At 31.6% G+C, this 22,890-nt stretch overlaps 1 protein-coding gene across 2 annotated transcripts in view; it reads right to left on the reverse strand.

The window, feature by feature from the left end:
- The window catches only part of LOC135122831 (transcription factor Sox-19a), an 84,050-nt gene that overhangs the window by 54,302 nt on the left and 6,858 nt on the right, over window positions 1-22,890 (reverse strand). For both annotated transcript variants that reach the window (XM_064047279.1, XM_064047278.1), the window contains exon 2: window positions 17,307-17,548. In XM_064047279.1, coding sequence (XP_063903349.1) covers window positions 17,307-17,535 — 229 coding nt within the window. In that variant the 5' untranslated portion in view covers window positions 17,536-17,548. The remainder of the gene's footprint in view (window positions 1-17,306; window positions 17,549-22,890) is intronic.

The following is a 22,890-nucleotide window of genomic DNA, read 5'->3' on the forward strand; positions in this document are numbered from 1 at the left end:
TTAATATTCATTAGTAACAGTTCCTAGGTTAGGTGGATAATGTAATTAGCTACACATTATTCATTATGCTCTCAGCAACTGATATTTTCCGGTGAAAAATTAAGGATACTTCAAACTTACCATCGACTTAAAAACATTGTTGAACGAACATCGTAAAAAAAATAATGTTCAGTTAATTTATCTGTATTTACAGTTGCTAAATATCCATCAAATAATAAAAATCCGCGGCTAGGAACATATTTAAAAAAATCTGAAAATACAGTCGAGTGAAAAATTAAAAATACCTTTTTGGAACAGAAAAGTGAACTCGTTTTATACATGTCAAATATCACCACATTTCTAACATGAGAGGCGTTGATTCTTTCATATTAAAAAACACTTTAAAAGAAAAGACAGAAACTTATTTAGCTTGTGAACTGCACTATACAAAGGCTAATTTACCTTTTCATAGTGAAATATTTAATGGAGATAAATTAACACTACCATACCATTAAAAATTAAAAGTTTACAAGTCATTTAATCCTAGTCTAACTTGAAATTACCACGGAGACTTTTTCCTGATGTAATATTAAACAAACAAGATAAGAAAATTAATGTATTGTAAACATAATAAATGCAACTTTAATTCACACATATCTAAAGATGTATGTTTAATGGTTTCCTATCTTTAGATCTGATGCATATTTAAACAAGCTTAAAGAGAAAATAACATTTCTAGCATATGCACATCTGCTTTTATAGACGTGAAATTTTGACGTTAAGAATGAGAAAAAAAATAGTGGGATAAACTCCTTAAGTCATTTTTTTGTTGATGATCGGATACCTAAAAATTTAACTGAGACAAATAATTTATTTTTTTGAACTTCCCCAATAACTAGAAAATTTTGGAATATGGGATTTTAATTAAATTTTAGTTTTGCAATATTTTATGTAGCATTTTATTTTCAGTGAAACAAAACAGCTTACTGTTAAAGAGTAGTAGATTTTCAGCGATCAAATTTTCATCTGAAAGTAAAAAGCTTTTATATGAGTATGTTGAACATATGATGATCATTTGAAGTAAGTATATATTTTGTTTCTTGATTTTGATTAAATGCGTTTTTTAATTTTTCTAAACGAATTTAGACTATTTCCAGATGTAAGGTTGTCCACAGTTACCTATTTATAGCAGAACCATGATTACGTATGTATGCCAATTATCAATTAAAAACCAAATAAAAATTTTCTCTTTGAATTGCCAAGTTGAACATAAACGAGGTCTAATTTTTTCTGTAAAATTCGTCACTCAAATTAATTCATGAAATGCTTTTAGAAAATTACTTCCAAAAAAATAGGCTACATGCTTTAGTTGTTGTATACCATTAATTTTTGGTGACACTGACTAACGGGTGTATGAGCAGGAAAAAATTAATTACAAAAATTGAAAGATAATTATATACTTGCCGGACAATTTAAAATCGGTATATTATTTCTACATAATGTTATGCATCATATAGAAAGTTCTATGTAAAATAAGCTGTAAATATTTTTTTTTAACGCGTTGCCTTAGTATTTTGTGGAATTTTGATGTAGAACTGTCAAAACTAAATTCAATTGTCATGTAAATTGTTTATTTTTTCTAAATATAGTTTTTAAACAAGAACGACAACTGCATTAACCTTAACCACATATAGAGCGTCATCTATGGAAATGAACTTAAAGCAAATACAAAGCATCCTGTATATAGGTATAATCTGATTCCCATCTGAACTATTTGCTTACTCGTGTAGCATTTAGTTGTAGTTTTATTCAGAGTTTCTTTTTTGTCTATTTTTTGTTTTATCAGATATATGTGTATGATATACCTATATATGAATATTTATCCTAAGATTTTTTTCGTTATAAGTTGCAGTAAACCAATGTATTTTATATACATTATGTAAGTCTAATACGTATTATGAAATAGCTAGTTTTGTTAGATACATATTTGTGTGTATTTTCACTGTTTTTTTATTTTTTGCTCTCAATATTCTTTGACCATTTTATGTTACTGTTTTGAAAGTTTAGTGTATGTTACACTTCGTGTTGTAAAAATTATTCTTTAAGTATTATAGAAGTGAAGTAAAATGTACAGGTAGATTTTAGGATATCATAAAAGTAACGGTAAAACTGCGAATTTTGCACAGTACTTTAAGAATATCGAACCAAAATTTGAATAATCATGGCCACGAACAATTTAATGACGTCCCTTCAAATTGCTTTGTAAACGCCATTTAAATTTTATGATATAACATACTCCTACACTTGTGGTGAATCAACCCTGATTTTTTACCCAAAGCAACAAAATTTTCCCAAATAATTCAAGGTAATTGCAATACGAAAACGGTCTCACGACTATTTTCTTTTTTCTTTACTATTAGAGCTATTATCTGTATTTTCTGTGTATAAGGCTGTTAAATCTCGTAAAAAATCAAATTTAACTATTTTTCAAAAAAGTGCGATTTGTTGGACTCTACCTCTGTCGGAATAACCTTGGACCAATTTTTTTCTTTGTCAATGATGTGGAAAACTGTTACCAAATAATTTAGTTATTGTTTTACGGAAAAATTATCATTTCAACAGTTCTAAATTTGAATTTTTTTGGAAAATATATACCATCCTGTAAATTTCATTTTGGGACATGAAGAAAGAAGTAATGTGTTCAAAAGAATTAAAGGATGTACCTATCTGTTCCATTTAAAGAATAGGAATTATCTTCATTTCTCGTAAAACCGTGTCTATTCGTAGCCATGTTTTTTACTAAATCCATTTCCAAAAAAGGTAATAATTGTGAAGTCGCGATATATTAGGGAAATGTACAACTTTTAATGAACCTCATTTACGGAGAAATGGCTTTCTACAATTTACTAGATAATATCATAATTCATAATTCCAATTAAGTATTATTAAATTATTGACTCATTTTTGTCCCAGAAAATCTTGGACGTCATTTTTCTGTCATTCTTAAAATGTCGTTGTAGTCTATCCCTTGTTGTCACTTTGACGTTTGAAGTTGAAATGAATTATCATGTTGCGTCTAGTGGTCAAAATGTCCACAATGTTAAACATGACCAAACAAAAAAATAAAGTTAGAATACTCAAAGGGTGTTTTACACTCTTTATGACAGTGATGGAATGACATTGACGTTCAAGATTTTCTCGCCGCGACTGTAGCCCTATAGGGACTCTAAGAACACACAGTTTTTAAAAAATGTTTAAATCTTTTGCGATTGTTGTAACGATTTTCAAAAAGTAAATAACAGTATTATTATTATGAACATAACTCTCCCCATAATCATTCACATTATTACATTACTGATTGTTAACAGGCAAAATAACGTTGGTCTCCCCTTTTATTTACCTATATCTACTTTTGGTTGATTTTATTTAATTATAATTCGAAGACTGTAGATATACGTCTTTGATGAATTATGGGATATCGCGTTTTTTGTAATGGAAGTGCATGGGTTGGAGCTTGATTTATCGAACTACTGGTTGGTTAGATTGTCAAATAAAACAGGATTTTTATTCATATTTTTTAAATTTATCAAAAAAATTTTTAACGTTATCGATAATTTAATTTTTTATATAAATATTTGAATAAATCATAATTAGATGCGTTTTCTACGTGTTATTGATTTTTAAATGGTGATGCATCACTTATTGAGGTAGCAATCGGTACCAGCTTCAGCTCATGAAAAATTCATTATTTAAAAAAAAAATTGCTGTAATAAAGAGATAGTTTACAAATTTAATACAACAGAAAATGAAAACTATTGAGCCAAATATTGACATGCTAAGATTTTAATCTTAACATATAAAACTGTTTGTCCCAGGGTTGGCCTGATTTAATTCGTGATATTTTTTTTAAATCATTGATTTAAAACATTCTTGATTTTCTTTAAATTTTCTTTCTGAATTACGAACATGTACCTAATGCATGTTACAATCTTTTAAATGCAATTTAATTCAATAAGGGTACTACCTGCGTACCGCCGCAATTTACGTAGACCTTTCTGGGACACCGCAAAGGCCCAAGATCCGTTACAATTTACAAGTACTTACGGTCCGATTCTTTTAACTTTGGCAGTGTCGTAAAGTAATAGCAAAAAAGGCATCTGTGGGATGTTTACCTTTATGTCTTCCAATTCACTGCGGCTCTAAGCTGTTACTACAAAGGATGTGCGTATTTCGCAACAATGGGTGCAGACCGTTGCAAGCTTTTGAGAAAAGAAACTGACCATGGTTTTACGACACTTTCCCAAAATTAAAAGCATCAGACTGCAGTTTACATTTGCCCACAGAAGCACGCGTCTTTGTGATTTGTGAATGTTTGAAAATACGCAGAAAATGAAAATTACCACAACTAAATAAAATATAAAGCTTTTAAAAACTGAATAAAAATAATTAAAAGTTCAAACTTGGGTCACATAACTTTTGTTTTTTTCTTACTACTTTTAAAATTTGAATTCTTGTGGGTAACGTAAGAGGGTAAAATAGGGGATACAAGTTTGCGGGGGAGTGGTGAGTTTTTAAGTCAAAGGGATTCACTAAGGAGAGGGGATGAACGGAGTGAAAAATTGACAAATCCGCATAAGCCGAGCTGCGGGCAACAGCTCTTCTAGTTTTACTTATATTTGAGGAAAGTTCCCGGGTCAAAGATCTGCTACCTACTTTAAAACATCCGGAATTATAAAAATATTTTGTTAAAAGCCCGGAAACCTCAAAAATACAACCATGCCAGTTAAGGGCTGAAATTTTTGCGATAATGATATGATGGACCTTTTTCATTAAGAATATATATATTTTAAATGTTGGCCCCTATTTCAATCATCTGATTTAAATTTAAATCAAGTGATTTTTTCAAATGCAGTTGAATACTGACTGGAATAACATATATCTAACAAGGTAATAACAAATGCTATATTCTTTTAATTTTTACAACAAAACATTAATTACGGATATCCGTGTAAACATTAACAGCAACATAAATAACACTATTCCTAATCTAAATAAAAATAAATATTCTTTATTGCTCAAAATTCCTAGACTGGTGTTTTATTTTCGGATAAATTGAACGGAATCTAGTGTTTTGTTGCTGGATGAACTTGAAAGATTTTTTCGAGCTTTTAGTGTTTTATTTTTTATGTATTTGAAAAAGTTTTGAGTGCCGCAGTGCTTTTTTAATTCGGGAAACTCTCGGGTACACATGGTGTATTATTTTTGGAGCCCATGGATTTTTTTTTTGTAAATTATTTAAAACAATTTTGGGGGACTTTGCTTTTATGTTTGGAAAATTCTGACCTGACCTCTTTTTGAGTTAATTTTGGGACCCTGTTTTTTTTTTATTTATTTAAAACTATCTTTAAGTTCAAGGTATTCCTGTTTGGAAGGAATTTGAAAGTACTTTAGAGCCTCTAGTGTTTTTTCTTATTTAAATTTCTTAAAGGATAACTCACTTGCCAAAATTAGTCTTATTTTAACAGGTACTAGCCCCAGCCGCTCGTCCTCTCTTTTCTTAGAGAGTATCTCATTTGCCAAAATCGATTTTCTTTCAGCATGTACTAGCCCCGCCCGCCCGCCTTCTATTTTCTTAGCTGGTATGTCATTTGTCAAAATCGATCTTATTTTAGCAAGTACTAACCCCACTCACTCGTCCTCTATATCATTACAGGGCTCCTTTTCTTTTCTTAGAGGGTATGTCATTTGCCAAAATCAGTTATATCTTAGCAGCTACTAGCCCCAACCACCCACCCTCCCTTTTGTTAGAGGGTATCTCATTTGCCAAAATCAGTCTCATCTTAGCAGGCACTATCCCCGCCCACTCACCCTCTCTTTTCTTACAGGGTATGTCATTTGCCAAAATCAATTTTATCTTAGCAAGTATTGATGACTAACTTTAAAAAAAAATTATCAAAATTTGGAAACATTACGAGCTTACTTATATGTACAAGACAGGAATTTTGAACATCTTCTCTAGTGTTTAGTAATAGTGTTTAATGGATTTTTCTTTTGTTGGTTTTGTGTTTCTTTATAATTTATAAATGTCTTATTAAATGTTTTTTTTTTTGGTTTATTTATTAATGAAAAATAAAAGCTTGTTTTATTGATATAGTTATTGTCCTAAAAAAATTATAGGTGGATTTCGGTCACCATTGTTACTAAGAAATCAGAATGTAAGCCGGAGATATTCACGCATTAGGTGCGTGCATTGTTGCCAATTTTACTTTTATAAAATTATGCTTTTTTCGTAGTCTACATCATACAGAACTTTTCATAAATTTTTTTGGGACTCCGGAAACCCCCGTACACATCCTCCATTTTCCCGACATCCGTTATAATTTGAAGAAGTAAAAAAAAATATATATTTTTTAAACAAATTGTTTTCCATTCCAAATGAATTTTAGCGTACCTATTTAACATATACCTACACACAGTATTTCACTTAACTGTTATATTAACTATGTAGGTAAGTACATTATCATTATTCAATTGATATAGCATAAATTGACGCCGATTTTTCAATTCGTGCAATTAACCTAGTTAATTTCAAAATTTTTCTCACAGTAAAATGCGTATTACCATTAGAAGCTTATTTCAAATTTGTACACACAGCTATACAAAAGCAAAAAATAAAATAAAAATAATAAAAAAATATTAAGAAAGCGGTTCATAAAACAACCGATGTTACGGATCCTTAGTGGAGAGCAACAACTTTATAAAACTGATTGTTATACCGTAATTTGTGAATTATGTAATTTAAAATTTTTCACTTTGATAACTTTAACGACAAAGTCAAATTAAATCTGAGAATACAGTTACTTGTCGTCGTTATTTATAATAACAGGTAGTATATTTACCCGGATTACAGAAATACAGTCTTTATATTTCGTAATTTATTTATTTCATCTTTGGAACTATTTTTTCTAAACATATCATGAAAAAGAATTAATGTGAATCACGAAAACTATTTTTTGTTGCTAATTCTGTCCGTTCCATTGAACGTAAATTAAAGGGAAACTTCAGACAAATGCAGGACGTGTTCGATGCATTCGATTCACTTCCTCTATATAAAACACGTAACGTCACAACGTTGCGGATGCTTGCACCTGTTCTGCTATTGGATGGAACAATGAAACACTCGATTGGATCGTCCAATAGAGACGCTGTATTACATTACACTGGTTTTTGTTCAGTGTTTTGTCATTTTGTGTCTAGAACTTTGTACGGCGCTACTGTAGACCCTTTTGTGTCTGCCTCCTGAAGCGAGATAAGAATTAATTACAAGCCATGATGGGGCTTTGTTCACTTGCTGATTCTCATTTTCGCTCAAAGATAATTTAATGCTAGCTCCCTCCCAGAATCCACCCCCGAGATGCCACCGGCTCCTTATGCCTGTGCCTTGATTTATCAATAAAGAAAATCGCTTAAATGAAGCAATTAAGAGTTCTTGGACTGCTACCAGCCGAGATGATAAGATCGGAGAATGCACCTGCTCTTGTACAACCTGTTCACTCTTTTGTACACATGTGTCGATTTTGTGCTTCTCTCTCCGGTGTTGTAATGACAAAATTATCGTTGCTGTTCTAATTGGCCCCTGTATCTCTAATATTTACCCTTCGTATGAAGTTGACTACGGTCTAAAATGTTTGTTTGACCAAGGGCGCCACACGGTAAAAACTATATTTTGTAAACTCAACCACACTTTTTTTTTGAGGATCGCTGTTCGTTTATAGTATAGAATGGTACATACTGAACTAGAAGCTTTTTTTAAATAAATTTTGATTTAAAATATTTCGACGGTAAATTCAGGAACTTATCAAATTCAGTAATTTCCCTCTGAACTGGAAAATTTCGTTGTCTATCTTATAACAGCATAATAACCTTGCTTTCCATTCTTGAAACGCACTTTTTTTTCCCAGCATCAGTTCAAACGATCCAATACCGAATTAGAAAAAGCACATTAATTAAAATATAGGTAACAAGTGAAGTAAAAAATGTGAAAGATTACTTCTTTTGTGTATAGTTTTATGTCTTTATCGATATCTTCAAAACTGTCAGAAGCTCGAGACAATTTCAAAAAACGGGTCACTGTAATTAAAGAAAAAATCTGAGCTCATGCAGTCGGGCTCTAAAAGAAAAACCTTTGATGATTAGACCAAAAAAATAGAGAAGATAAAACCATAACGCGTTTTGCCGTCTGTAAAGTTGACAATGTAGAGAATATTTTTCTCTACCCGGAAGAAATCTTTATTTTTTGGTTAAACTATTCTTTCTTGTGATTGTTGATTAAAGTAAAAGTTAAATAGCGCACTTTTGTAAATGTAGGTAACCCAACATCCTCTTTAGTTACCTAATTATGAGGTGGTCCTTGTTATCGACAAAAAGTGTCTACCTGAAACTTATGGAATCAACATAAAATAATGAGACTGTTTTAAAAATAGACGATGAACGATGATCTACTGGAGACAAATAAATGTGTCTTTTATCAAAAATGACAAAACTGTGTATTTTTTGTTTTTGTTTGTTATTTCGCTTACAAGCACTTCTGCTGTTTATAGGATGCAAAAATTAGATAAAACAATGAAATAACATTTAAATTATTAAAAGCTGAAAAGAATTATTCATTTGGAATGAGATGTAGGCAAATATTATACATATGCTACAGAATATTCCTGAAGTGATTTTAAATTTTAATAGAACTGTCTATTAAAAAAAATTAATTAGTAATTTAATTTTTTTAAATGGCACTACCATATACCTAATTAATACATTTTTGAATAGAGTTTTTTTCTAAATTCATTAATGTAGCACAATCATACTTTCTTTTTGACTAAATTGGCAAAATAAATTAATTTAAATAAGAAAAAAAAATGAAGAAAGATGACATCTTTAGTTAGTTACCTTTGAAAATAATTTTTATTTTATGTGTAAGGTGTTTCTTGCAAAAATGGTGTATCTAAGTGAAATTAATGATTATTATCAGTTCTATGAAATTCATCCTGAGCGAGAACCCATTTCGAGGTCGACGGTTTCAAAAAACCTACGAAGATTTAATAAAACTGGAAATGTTAAAAAGCGTCCAAAACCTGGCAGGCCAAAAATGCTACAAATGGAAAAAATGCCCTTAATGTCTTCTTAGACGCAACAGAAAATCCCAAAATGTCAGTGCAACAATTTACACTGAATCACAATGTCATTAGAAAATCAATTCAAAGAATAATGAAAAAGGAAAAGATTCACCCACACAAAATCCATTTGGTACAAGAGCTAAACGAAGATGATTTTGATCGTAGAGTTGAAATCACCGAAATTATTATGAACAGAATAAAATAAGACGAAAATGTTATCAACAGAATTTTGTTTTCTGACGAATCTACGATTTGTTTAAATGGTCATGTGATCCAGACACAACTGCAGGTACTGGTCTGTCAAAAATCAACACTGGATGGAGCAAATCCACACACAGCGTCCAGAAAAACTGAATATTTAGTGCGGTATTATTGGTTACCATGTAATTGGACCGTTTTTTATTAATGGGAATTTAAATTCCGAGGGATAATTAAGGCTTTTGGGGGAACGTATAGTGCCTAGGCTTAGAGAATTGTTCCCCAGTTACCAAAATTCGGAGTTACCAGCAGAAACTATTTGGTTTCAACAATTTAGACGTCAAGTGCGACAGTATTTAAATGAAACTTTTCCTGGCAGATGGATAGGCCGAAAGAGTACTACTGAGTGGCCTGCCAGGTCACCGGACTTGACATCTCTTGACTTTTTTTGTGGTGGTGCCATTTAAAAAAAAAAATGTTTTGTTTGACGAATAATTGGAGCACAACTTATTGTACCCCTGTACCTAATTTCAGTTGATTTGTGCAATTGGTTCTCAAGATATTTAACAATTTCCAGACATTCTAGCAAACCTGTATTAGTATTCCATGAACTTGCTTTAGACTGGGTAAGTCACAAATATTAAGTATCCAACTTAGGGGGAGAGGGGGTGAGAAAGAAAATTTTGAGTATCCTTTAGCGACGTAGCATGTTACATGTGGTAGTTTGGTAACAGACATAACTGACTTCTTTTTTCTGGTGTAGGTAGTTTCGTGAATAAGTTAGTGTAACGAATTAAATTTTAGAAGATTTTTAGGTATGTTTTAGGTAAGAGCTATTATTTCTTTAAATAATTAATTATAAAAAGTAAGAAACAAATAATGGAAATTTCTGCTCAAAAGTTACAATTTTATGTAGGTATAGTCCGTCACCATACGATTCAGATGAAGATGAAAGCTGTCGCCTTTTTCTTTATTCTTTTTTGAAGCTGATGCTGTAGTTTTATCACTCTTGTCTTTCTTTTTCCATTCTGTTCTTCTTGGTTCCTACTTTTTCATTTTTCTTTGGTTCATGTTCTGTTGTTAGCCGTAAATTCTGAGGGCTAAATGAATACTGTGGTCGTTTGCTTTCTATTAGATTTATATCGTGGCATATAAGGCAGTTCTTGTTATCTAGACTTGAGATAGAATTGTTAGAAGATGTTTTAGGAGCTGTTAGAAGATGTTTCAGGATCAACCAGAGAAGATGATCTCTGCAAACGGATCATCAGATGCTGTTATATTGGGTAGAATAATATCCTCTTTCTCGGTGGCATCAACGCAACAAAAAGATCAGGAACTGCTGAAGGGTTAAATGGATACACTCCAGTGCATCTCGTTGTAGAATCTCCATTAAGTATTCTGGAGGCTTTGCATCACGCATTCCGAATTAATTGGGCAATGTAACGCAAGTAAGTTTCCTTTCCCTGTTAGTTAATAGCCACTGATGACTGGGCATGGAAAGTAATCTAACATCGTATGCAGCAGCTGCCTCGAGCAATTCAATAGTATTGCTATGAGATGAATGACCATCTAAAAGTAGTAAGACTTTTCCAATACCTTTTTTCGATATAAAATATTGTGTGAACCACTTATAAAATAATTCTCTGCTAATGTAAAATGATTTTGGACTCATGTAAACGTCGGAACCGGATGTTAAGCCTTAGGAGAATTCTGATTTTCTGTTTTTACCCTTAAATATCAGAATCTGGTGGGATTAAAGATTGTTCTCTGTTGCAGCAACCAATGACCGTGACATTTTAACCTTTCTCAGCGCTCGTTAAAGTGTAAATTTCCTTAGCATCTTTTGTGGTTAGAATTTTCCAGGGTTTATTATTTATCTGTACGCCAGGTTCGTCAACATTCGAGATTTTACTTGGTTTCTCTATTAAATCATCGTTCACCAACATTTTTTGCAAATAATAATCATCAACGTCTTTATGATTCACTGCTTGAACAGGAGCTAAATATAAACTTTGTTACTTTCGCAACGTTAACTCTTTTGTAGCACAAATGGATTAAATCATCAATCGTTGCCTGTGCTTTGTTTTTTATTTGGAAAAAGATGTCTGATATTCAATTTCTCTGTAAATGAGTGCCTAAGTCATAGACTCAACGTCATCTTCATCAGGTGAAAATTCAACTTTTGTAACGTTTTAATGTGGTTGACTAATCTCTTTTCGTGTTCCATTCCCAATACCGGAGTTCTTCCTAGAGGCCTTTTTCCTTTACCCGATGTCAAATGTCTGCGAAGCATTCTACTAGGGGTACCATAATCTCTGCTGGCTCTGATTATCCCTAGTTCTTTACTTCTGATCTTCAATATCGCCTCTTCAAGAGCTTCGAAAGTCCATTTTGCGTGCGTGGTTTTCTCTGATACCTTTTACCTATTGATAGCTCAAGTGCCATAAAACTTCCAATAATCACAACTGTTCATTGTACGAAAGAATAGAATATCTTAAAAAAATATAAATATAATGGACCCCAGCACATATTTGGCAATCACGAAAATTGACCAATTTATTTATGTCCCAAAAATGATCAGTGGACTCATATTCTAATTTCTTTATTTGAAAATAGTTCTTTGCTTTAGTTTTAGTTTTAATAAGGCACTGTACAGAGTGGCTAATTTATCATAAAGTTCCCTTTTTGATGGTATAGTAATATAAGTTACAGTAAAAAAAGTAGTTTTGTATTTGAATTATTAAAAAGAAAAAACGATGAAGAACTTAAATAACTTAATAATGAATAGAAAAGAGAAAAAGCAATTCGTTTGACAGCCAGCAAATTTGTGAAAATTTGCAAAATAATATAATTACACAGGCAACACATAACACAAAGGAAACGGTGTTATTTTATCATATACCTATAGTAAAGTCGAAATGTATAGCAAAAGTTCATTTAAAGACTATGCTCCTAGAAATTATTATTTCCCAGTAAGTCAAAATGGGCAGTGTGTGTTATATTAAGAGATTTATCAATTAGAATTACCGTATCATTTACATTTTTATTATTCAAGCTTCAAAAATAAGAATTTACTTTACTACGTACTGTATAATCCTAGGGAAATTTAGACAATTTCCTTTCTATTTTCAATTTTTAACTTATCTCCTTTGGGGATCAGCGGTAACTATAGCTGTTGAAACAAAGTTAGGTAAAAAATCCAAACTCTAGTATTTACTCGTTATTTTGAAACTGGATTACTATAATCATAATTTTATTATCCTACAACCTTCAGGTGCACGCTGTATGTCGATAACAAGGGTCACCTCATCAACATACCTTCTTGCTGCTTTAAAATGCGTCTAATCCCTAAGTAATGCACTTTCCCCTAATAAATCAAAAGCATATTGACGAAAGAGGATGTTGGGTTGCCTAAATTTACAAAGAATGTGCTATATAAGTTTTGCTTTCATCAACAATCACCAAAAAATGGATAGTTTAACAAATAAATAAAATTTACTCCCAGGTAGGCAATAATATTCTCTACATTGTCAAATTCGATGTCAGAACACATTACATTCTTCGCACTCACATCAATAAAAAACGTTTCTTGCATGTCTTTGGTATAAACAATTCTCAAGTTATTGACATTAAAATTTTTATTTAATTTCACAGAAAATTGACTTTGGATTGAAAGATTATACAATCATACAGTTTCTGTTAGTTTAATCCTGATGTCATACTTTAGTATTGGTAATTTATTTCCTTTGTTGGATTTCTAATAAAACTGCGATGGTTACTGCTGCGTGAAAAGACAAGAATTTTTTAATGAGAAAAACAACTAAGTACATAATAATAAATTTGTTAAAATTTTAATTGCCGCGATCGTGCCAACCCTATTAGCGAATGTGCATTTTGTTTTAAACTAATGTTTGCTCGTTGTCAGAAGTAACATCTTGCATAAAACGTAACATAAGGGCTAAAACAAAAAATTTTGACTCGTTGTTTGTTGCACAGTTGCATCTATTTTGTGAATTTTTATAAAACGTTTTTAACAGGTAAACGCTCATCTGTTCATACTTCAGGTACCACTATTACTTGTAAAAAAAAAATTGGTGTATAATCATATGATACTTTCATATTTCGAGTATTTCAGATTTTATATTTTTAAATTTTTCAAATTTCAAGATGCCATAAATACAAAAAAAAGCGACAGCGTGCGGAAAAACGAGTATTACCAGTGTAAAAAATACATTATTATCAAAATCAGAACTGAAACAAGTTTATCTCTACCGATGAAACTGATAAAATCACAAAACTTTCGTCGTGACAAAGTGGACACCGCAAACCGCTCTTGCGAAATTTTGGTCCGTACTAGGATATAAGATAAAGCAATCATCAGAGACAATCTCTTTGCAATGATGTAACTTGAAGTATATCCATTCTGGGAACAATGTCTCCTAACAATGCCAACTAAAGAGACATCGCTGTCGCTTTTGTCTCATTCAAAGTGTTTGTTACGAATAAAAGAACAGTTTGAACTCGAAATCTATAGCAAAATATAAGCGCTTTGCCAACCGTTTCTCTTCTATATTGATGTTTTCCGAATCGTGCTATTGTGGAGGAGTGGGCATTTCATTCACCCAGGTGGTATTTTTGCCTTTTTTTTGATGAATTTAATCGAATCAGCAGGCTAGGCATGAAGACACGCAATGAATATGAAAACACTTGAACATCCAGAGTGCCGTGAAACAGCAGCTGTTGACTGTCACTTGTCGATCAGGGCCTTCCTAGATGATATGAATAATAAAAATGAATAATGCAAAGGCCTCCCCACTACACCGATACAATGTGTTATGATATGCTCTTATATTGCCATTTAGGGTGGAAAATGTATTTAAAGTGTGACGTTTACAGGATACATATGTGGAGGAGCCCTTTCATATGCTAAGCGACGTTTTTATAAAGTTTTAAAATTCATATCGTATTTATTAGGTTCATAGCGAGCGTCCGATTCAATAACCCCTTTTATACGAACACGACCGGACAGCTTTATTATTATTCCTTCTTAACTAAACATTTTGATTTCAACATAAAGCGAACCAACAATAACACAATTAATATTTCGTTATGATTACAAAGAAAACATCGTCAATATTTAATCAGGCGCATTTCTAGATGGGCGACAAAATATAATAACGAGGGAAACCCATGCAATTTTTGGTGTAGGTACGTTGAACGACACAGCCAAATGTGGATGTGGTTTATAAATATTATTATAAATAAATATCTGTAGAACGGGATATAAGTAAGAGTTCTAATTATTTAGAGGACACAATTATATTTCCACCAACATCCACAGTTATATGCACAATTACGAGTACATGTCCCGTATGTCCGTATAACTGACAGATCAAGGTTTCTGGGCGATAAGTCCATTCAAATTAATCATTCGTAATTAATATTATTAAGTATAATTTATTATAAGCGGCTGTTCGTTAATAAATTTGAGGATGTACGGTATTTGTATGCACAATCTGATTTAAGAAAATAAGTGAGTGTATTGTAGTCTTCGGAAAATTTTTTAATGAATTTTAACAATTAAGTTAATTCCATTTTAATTTTCTAAGCTTTTTTTTAAATTTTGAAATTATTTTTAAAACGAAACATTGGAGTCTAATCATCCGACAGTTATACGAATGTATTAATATCTACACTTGTAAGGTAGAAAGCGTCATCCACAATTTTATAAGAATATTTTAATTTTCTTTTTTGGTTTGTACCAATTATCATTTTTGCTGTAGTTGGCAGCCGAACAATACGACATGTCTGATATTTCTTCCTTAATTCTATTATGTTTTTTATTATCAAATTTTAAGAACAATAAAGCTAATAATATGTAATAATATTTTGAAACTGTTACGATAACTTGTAATATTCTTCAGAATAGTGTGTCTCTTTAATAAACTCATACACTCCTTGGCGCAAGGTCGCAGTTATTATGAGGGGTTGGACGGCAGAATAACAGGGTCGGTGCTGATTATAAAATGACCCATGCCGGTTAATCTTTGGCGAAATATAGGGGTCGTAATTGAAAGAACTGCGGTAAAGTGTAAGGAAAAATGTTTATAAAGTAGCAAAATACAAAATATTTTGTTTCTATTTTGGTACACGCATCTACTATTCTAGCAAATCTATTTTTGTGGTACCATGCGAAATAGTCATGCAAAGTTAACCTGAAAAGAATCGTCAAGTGAAAAATCGATCAACAGTTGACAATAATGGCTATAACAGAAATATTTTTAAAATTAAGGGGAGAATCCACAACACTCAGTTACAACTTTTTGACAACTGCCAAAAATGGATTTCAATTCATTACTTTTATGAGCAGCAGCTAAAAGCAGCAGTGTAATGAAGTTATTCTGATGAATATGTATTTAATTGAACGTTTTTCTGATGTTGGGTGGCTAGTAGACCACGAAAATGCAAATTTGAGTAGAGAGAAGTATTACAAGATCATGATGGAAATGTTGATACATTTGTGTTACTAGAGTTTTTATGAGTTCTTGACTTAGCAATTAAATTAAATATATTTAAACTAAACTAAAGTTAGCAGAATTATTAGTCCGACTAATTTTGGTGGTACAAGACATCGAGATGAAATTTTAACTACATTTTGAAATCAGCTCTAAGAAGATGAGTTAAGTTTATGAATACTCTCAGCAGGATGGGGCTACTGCTCATACAACTAGAGCTATAATAAGTTTTTTGGCTGAATTGATTGGCTCAAATGATTCGGAATAATTATTGTGGAATAAGGTAACATACAAAGTTAATGCAATTAATAACAATGTAGATGTTTAGAAAATGTGTCCAATGCAGTAAGAATAAAAACTAAATTACTGTTCCTACAGAAAATTTTGATAAAGTGACGTATTCTTGTGTTTTCTTTTACATTCAGAAGAAACAAAAATTTGTCGTGGAAACTGCTGCAATGAAGAGATTCTTTTAATAACCATTATATTTTTGATTAGTTCCATTTATTTTTTTTTATTTCAAAAGTAATTTGTCAACTCAAAACACTTGCCACTTGCTTTTTTAAAAATAAATTAATTTTGAAGCAGTGCTACCTAACCAAATTTTCCAAAGGCTTAAAGCAGCTTATTAATTTGTAAATGTACCTAATAATATTGTAATTATTTATTCATTTTATTTCAGTAATTTAGGTTAAGCAGATTTACACTAAAATGAAAAAAATGTTTTCTAACCTAAAATTATTTTGTTATTAAATGTCATTTTCAATAACCGTCAGTTTTTGACGTGACTCTTTCTACACTTTAAAAAGGCAGTAAATATTTAAATTTTCACAGTCTGTTTCAAAAAATTTTTTTATTGTGTTCCCGTTACGTTGGACTTTCTATTTCCCAGAATATACTAGAGAAATATTGCAATGCATATCCGTCTTCCATTTCCGTCTGTCCGTCTGTGTTCATTTTAACTGATACGTAATTTTCGAAATTACTGTACTGATCACTGTGAAACCTTGGGTGTGCTTTAAAATTATGACGAAAAAATATTTTTGCAACTCTGTGTTCTCGATTTTTACAGATTTAAAAAAATATTGTTAATATAGTTACAAACATTAAAACATAATAACTACAATGGTAATATATTTCAACCATTTTTAAGTTGAACCTGTTGCACGTTTTTTGCGTCTGTATTCCAGATTTAATAAAATATGTTAATACAATCGAACAATAAATAATAAATTGCGGACATTTTAATGCAGTTTCGATTTGTTTCAATTTTAATGTACATGAACTCAAACCACAAAATTTAAACAAATTATTAACAAATATATGCATGTATATTCATAACAGAGCCACACACAAATTAATAATAAGTATTTAGTATAAATAACCGCATTTCCACATATTAATAAAAGGATGATGGTTTCCCCATCGAATGATAATCCCTTACCTAATCTTTTAGAGATTTCCGAGTTGTGCATTTTGGGATTCTCTTGAGCAATTTTTCGCCTTTGTAACCGCGACCAAACCATGAAGGCGTTCATTGGGCGTTTGATGTGATCCTCTTGTTTTTTCGTTGCTTGTGGATTCTGCAGACCTTGAGGGACGCCCAAGGTGGCGCCCCCTAGGGAGGCCATCCTCGAGAGTCCCTCCGCGGCACTGAAGCCGCCTTCGCACATTTGGCCCACAGATCTGGAAAATAAAAATTTTGTTTTATATACGAGCTGAATGGATGTGGTACGTAATGGATATTTTTCTATTGTGGTATAATAGACATCTATGACTATAAAAGCCGCTGCAGTAGTGGAATGTGCCACGCCTGTGCCGCTGAATAACTCAATTTCTAGGATCGATTTATCTAATAGTTCTAGTTAGTTTTTTAATTTCCTGTACTATGTTTTTAGAAGAATAAATACTGAGATGATTTAGGAAGTTATTACTAGCATCTGGTCTATAATACGAGTGAAATATAAAATTTATATTCCATAATTGACGATAGCCTAGATTGTTATTCTAGTGTTAAATAAATTGTGCTAGACATTGTTGGCAGACTTCCTAAATGGTTAACGATATTTAATATTTTGAAAGTATTCATTTATTAGTGATATTATGCAACAAAAGAGGCATATTAAAGTTATTGAGATGAATTTTCTTACTTTTTGCGTCATATCTTAGTTTGAATGGATATTTAATTGAGGAATGGGTTAAATTATCACACCTGATTATTATTAGATAGTTTGTAATGCCGATAAGTTTCTAACCTGGTTTTTTCCATTTCACAATTTTGCAAAAATTAGTTCGCATTAAATTATATTATAGAAACGTATCGTTGTAGTTAGGATTTCAGCATTTTTTTCGGAGTTTCAGATGGGAGATTTCAACCATCCATATCAGGCCTGCAGGCGTGAAAACATGGAAATCGTTTTCGGAATTTGACACGGTTTAAACTAACTTGAATGTGTCCGGGAAACCTAGAATGCTCAGAATGAGCGACTACTTGAATTACCGAAATTGATTGAGAAGACTGATTTCTATTATATCTTATTTGGAGCGTTTTCTCTACATACTAACAATTTTCTAAAATTTGGCCATTGGTAATTCAACAACACCAAAACTCAAGATCAATAGTTGACAAAAAAACTAATTTTTAGCTCGAATTTCTGCGGAATATGGTTAACAAAATGCAAAGAAGAGACTCATTAACCAATTTTTCTGCCCTCAAGTACTCGTTGCTATGCAATCAGTATGCTGCGTAAATTCTTCATTACACGCAGCAGTGTGACATAAAATTGTACAACTGATAAAACATGATATCAAACGTTTTATAATAAATTTCGAGCTGGTAAGTTCATTTTCGGAAAAATATTTATGGCCTACTTCCGTAGAATGAAAGATTGATTCAAATCATCTTCTTTTGCGGACAATTTACTCCCAGTTTAGAAGCATGTTAAACACTAAGCACAATATTAACACTGCAAATTATCCAAATTTACGAATTTGCGTCACTTAACTAATGGGTACTTATTGAAATAGTAGCTGCTTTTATGTTGTTTAAGCTGCAACTAATTATGTTATGTTCCTTCTGAGAAAATGCTAGGTGTTCATAAAACACATAAACACAGTACACGATTTGACCGGTAAATTTTTACTTAGGTACACACGCGTTTTACCAATAATACCACCCGTTGCAAATTTTGCCTTCCTTAATTTATAACCTGACATTATTTAGAAAAATTTATTTTTGTATCGCAGTTATAAAAAAAAAATCGTGTCAGTATCTGTTTGTCAAAATATAGCATATTATTAGCCAAGGTTGCAGAGCCAAGCATTCTAGACCGAGCGCAAATTAGAACCCGAGACGCGCAGCGTCGAGGGCTCTAAGTGCGAGGTCTAGAAGTGGCTTTGCAACCGTGGTTAATATACTATTTTTTTCACTAGCAGAAACCATAAGACAATAAACTGAAAAATAAACGTTCAATTTTTTGACGCAACGTGATTTTGTTTTGATTTCTAATCAAACTTGATCTAAATCTTCAACACAAAGAAAACCGTTTATACTTGTCGCTGAGTTAATCATTTTATCTTCTACCGTCTACCAACCAACTACCATGCGTATACTCAAGTAATGTTTGTAGCACACATTTGTTCATTTTTTAAGAAATAATCACATCAAACATTGCGTACATAACCTCAATTTTTCTTTTTGAACCCGTGGTAGCAAAAGTTGAATTTGCTACCACTAAATGAGTCGACATTTGCATGCGTCCAGGCTGCTAGTGAAAAAAAGTCTTTTTTACAGGATGAATAACTTTTTGAGGCTACATTCATAATAAGCAGTTTTGAGTACAAAAATATTAAACACTTGGCGATGAATATAGTTGTGTTTTAAACCGGTTGGTAAGGTGAAACAATAATTAAGGAAACAGTAAAGTAATAAATTAATAAAAATTAGGTAAGGGGAATACGTAAGATTTATGGGAAATGGAAAGGGGACAAGTGGTAAGACGACTAATGGGCAAATTATGGTAAATTGCATTTGAGCAAACAGAATACACACACGATACAAGAGGTTTTTCTTTCGGTTGCCTTTCTGACTGCTGGAATAATGTTAATTTTATACTAGATCGTACAAAACAGTTATATAAGGAAAACGCCAAGTTTGTATGCAACTTTCCCCTCAGAATAATTTGTTTCTAATTTGAGATTTTTCTATTCTGGAAAATAGAGTATGTGTTTTTTTTTCTCGATTTTACTTGAAAATGTGGTCATTTTCCTTTGAAAAATACAGATTTAGATAGATTTACTTCTTCGTTTAAGTTGTACCTCCAACATTCAATTGTTTTCAACAATACTGACAATTTATGACAGTACAGGGTTGGACTTTCACTAATACGCCACTCCACTATTAAATATTGCAACTGAATTAGGTCAAGATTCCAGTGATGAAGATTTATAATTTTATATTTTAATTTATATTGTAGTTCCTTTTTTCGTTCGTCAGTTTTGAACCTGAAAGTCTCGGTAGTTACTAATAAATAAGAAAATTTCGACTCAAACTATGCATGAAGCACAAATAAAGCGGACAGTATATTTTAGAACACCTGTAATCCCCTAGTTTGGAATTTGAAATTTTTAAAATACATTCGTATATAATCTGTATTCAAAAATGTTTAATGTTAAGACTATTCCACTTCCAAATTTCATATTTTTTATGTATGTTAAGTGTGCAATATTTTTCTGAATTTTTGGATATTCGGGGCAACTTGTAGGTATATTCAATATAGGTTTTTATACTTCGAGAAAACGCGTTCTTTCAATTTTTAAATTTAACGTAAAAATGTAATTCTTAACTTAGTATTCGAAAAGCACAGGGTTTTTCCTACTTGGCAAGTAAAAACCAATGAAAATTAACCACATAAAACAATAAATAAGTAGGTACGTTAAATCTTTAGTAGAAAGTACTCTATAAAAAGTCAAGCACTCCTTTTTTGGTAGCGCTGAAAATACAAAAATTCTCTAGCTTCAAAGTCTGTTCATAACTTTTTATTATTAATGTTACGCCCAACATTATTAATAAAGATTACAGATAATTGTATTAACTACAAAAACGCTCTCAGTTTTTTTTTTCAGATGTACTAGCCAAAATGCAGGATTAAGTTACAATAAAACAAAGAAATTATAATTTGTTAATACTTCAAATAGTATTAAAACGTCTTTGGCACTCTTGAATGTTTATTTAACTCGGCTAACATGTTGCCAAAAAAACTTCATTCTTATGCGACGAAGTACCATTTCGCTCATTAGTTGCACCAGCAACTATTTTCGTCGAACTTATATCGATTTGCACATTTGAAATTTGCATAAATTAAAATATTAAGGAGCGTTCGATTAGTAAAGCTCAGTAATTAAGGTGCATAATTAAGCAGAGCATATAAAAAAAACTTTTAAAGAAAGCGTTTCGGCTTTGGTTACAAGAAAGGATTGAGGGAAATTTTTCGCTAAATCGAAAATCGTGTGACAATGGCCTCCAACATTTGCTAGGTACCGATCTTAAACAATAGCCAAAAAAATGCGACTCCTTTTTCATATTTTTACTTCCCGAGCATAAGCTAAGCAAGTGCAGCAATCAAGTCCATCGGGCGACTTGCCAGTTTAATGTTTTCTCGACGTTTCATGACACCTAGTGTACGAAAAAGAAATGGTCGCCCTTTCCAGTCTGTCTGTCATTTGTCTGTCTGAAACTACTGTACCGATTGTTGTCAAATCATACCTGATTTGAACACGACCAATTTTAAAAACTAAAGTAATACATTTTTCAAAATACTGAAGGAAAAATTTAAATATTTGTTATACCTAGTTTTCAACTATTTCGGTGCTTCATCAGTTATTACTTCTTTCCTAATATAGTTTTCCTATTAAACAAGTATCTGATTATCTCTTCTAAAAATTTTGAGTCAATTTTCGTCATTTAGTTATTTCTTTGGGAATATTTGAACACGCTTTTTATACTTATTTTCTTTGTTATTCTTTCCATTTTAAGCTATTTTAGTGCGTAACATATGTTAATGTCGTTCCATTTGTTTATTAATTTACTTTAAAAGAACACAATTTAGTTTTATGTAAACTACAGTAAAAAACATGTAGATATGCAACAACAACCAATGAATATTTTTCTCATTAATTCTTTATCACGGGTGCCGCTCTACACTCCTCAAGTGATTATATTTTAAACATGCTGGCAGTTCTGATTTATATTTGAATAGGCGGTATAGATATACACGAGCATTTACTAACCAATGAATTGTAAGCAAACATTTGAAAGTTTTAATACGAAAAAGTATTAAGTTGCCCCTAATTCAGATATAATAGAGTGGGTATAAATGTTTAGATATTGATTTTTCTTATCTGATTCATTCTCAAATTGAGTCGACGATATTTTCTAATAATTTCTCTTCAAGTTCTCCCACACGTATCTAAATAAGTCCCGTGCAAACAAAAAAGGGATAAACAAGCCTTACAAAGTAAATAAAATATTTGAAAAAGTCAAACATAAAAGCAATCGTAATAATAATATTCAAGACTTGGTGTGCCTTTTGTGGATATCTTTATGAATATGGAATGATCTCGGTCTGATGCTGCATTATTCAAAAGATAAACGTTTAATTTAACACGGCGACTATTTAAAACCAATTTAAATATTGTTGCCGAAAAATTACCACTTCTCAATACCGACAAACTTACGTGAACACTAAAGCGGCATTTAAATCGGTTTTAAAGATATTGTTTTCGAATTAGGACCGACGCTAATAATCTGTAAAACCTGGTGAAAATCTATGGGTTATGGTGCTTTGAACAATTTCTCGAATTATAATCTGATTTATTTTACGACGAGATCAAGAACCATAAAAATTTGATTTTGACGCATTGGCAGTCTTCACAATCGATTCTTTGAAATTAATATTAGATGCGGGAGGACATTAAACGTCAAATAATTTAAATAACTAATAGAGCTGTCAGGGTATAGAATTTATCAA

The sequence above is a fragment of the Zophobas morio genome, unplaced genomic scaffold (genome assembly GCF_036711695.1).
Source record: "Zophobas morio isolate AGI-343-1 ecotype UQ-CSIRO unplaced genomic scaffold, CSIRO_AGI_Zmor_V1 ptg000005l, whole genome shotgun sequence".
Lineage (NCBI taxonomy): Eukaryota > Metazoa > Arthropoda > Insecta > Coleoptera > Tenebrionidae > Zophobas > Zophobas morio.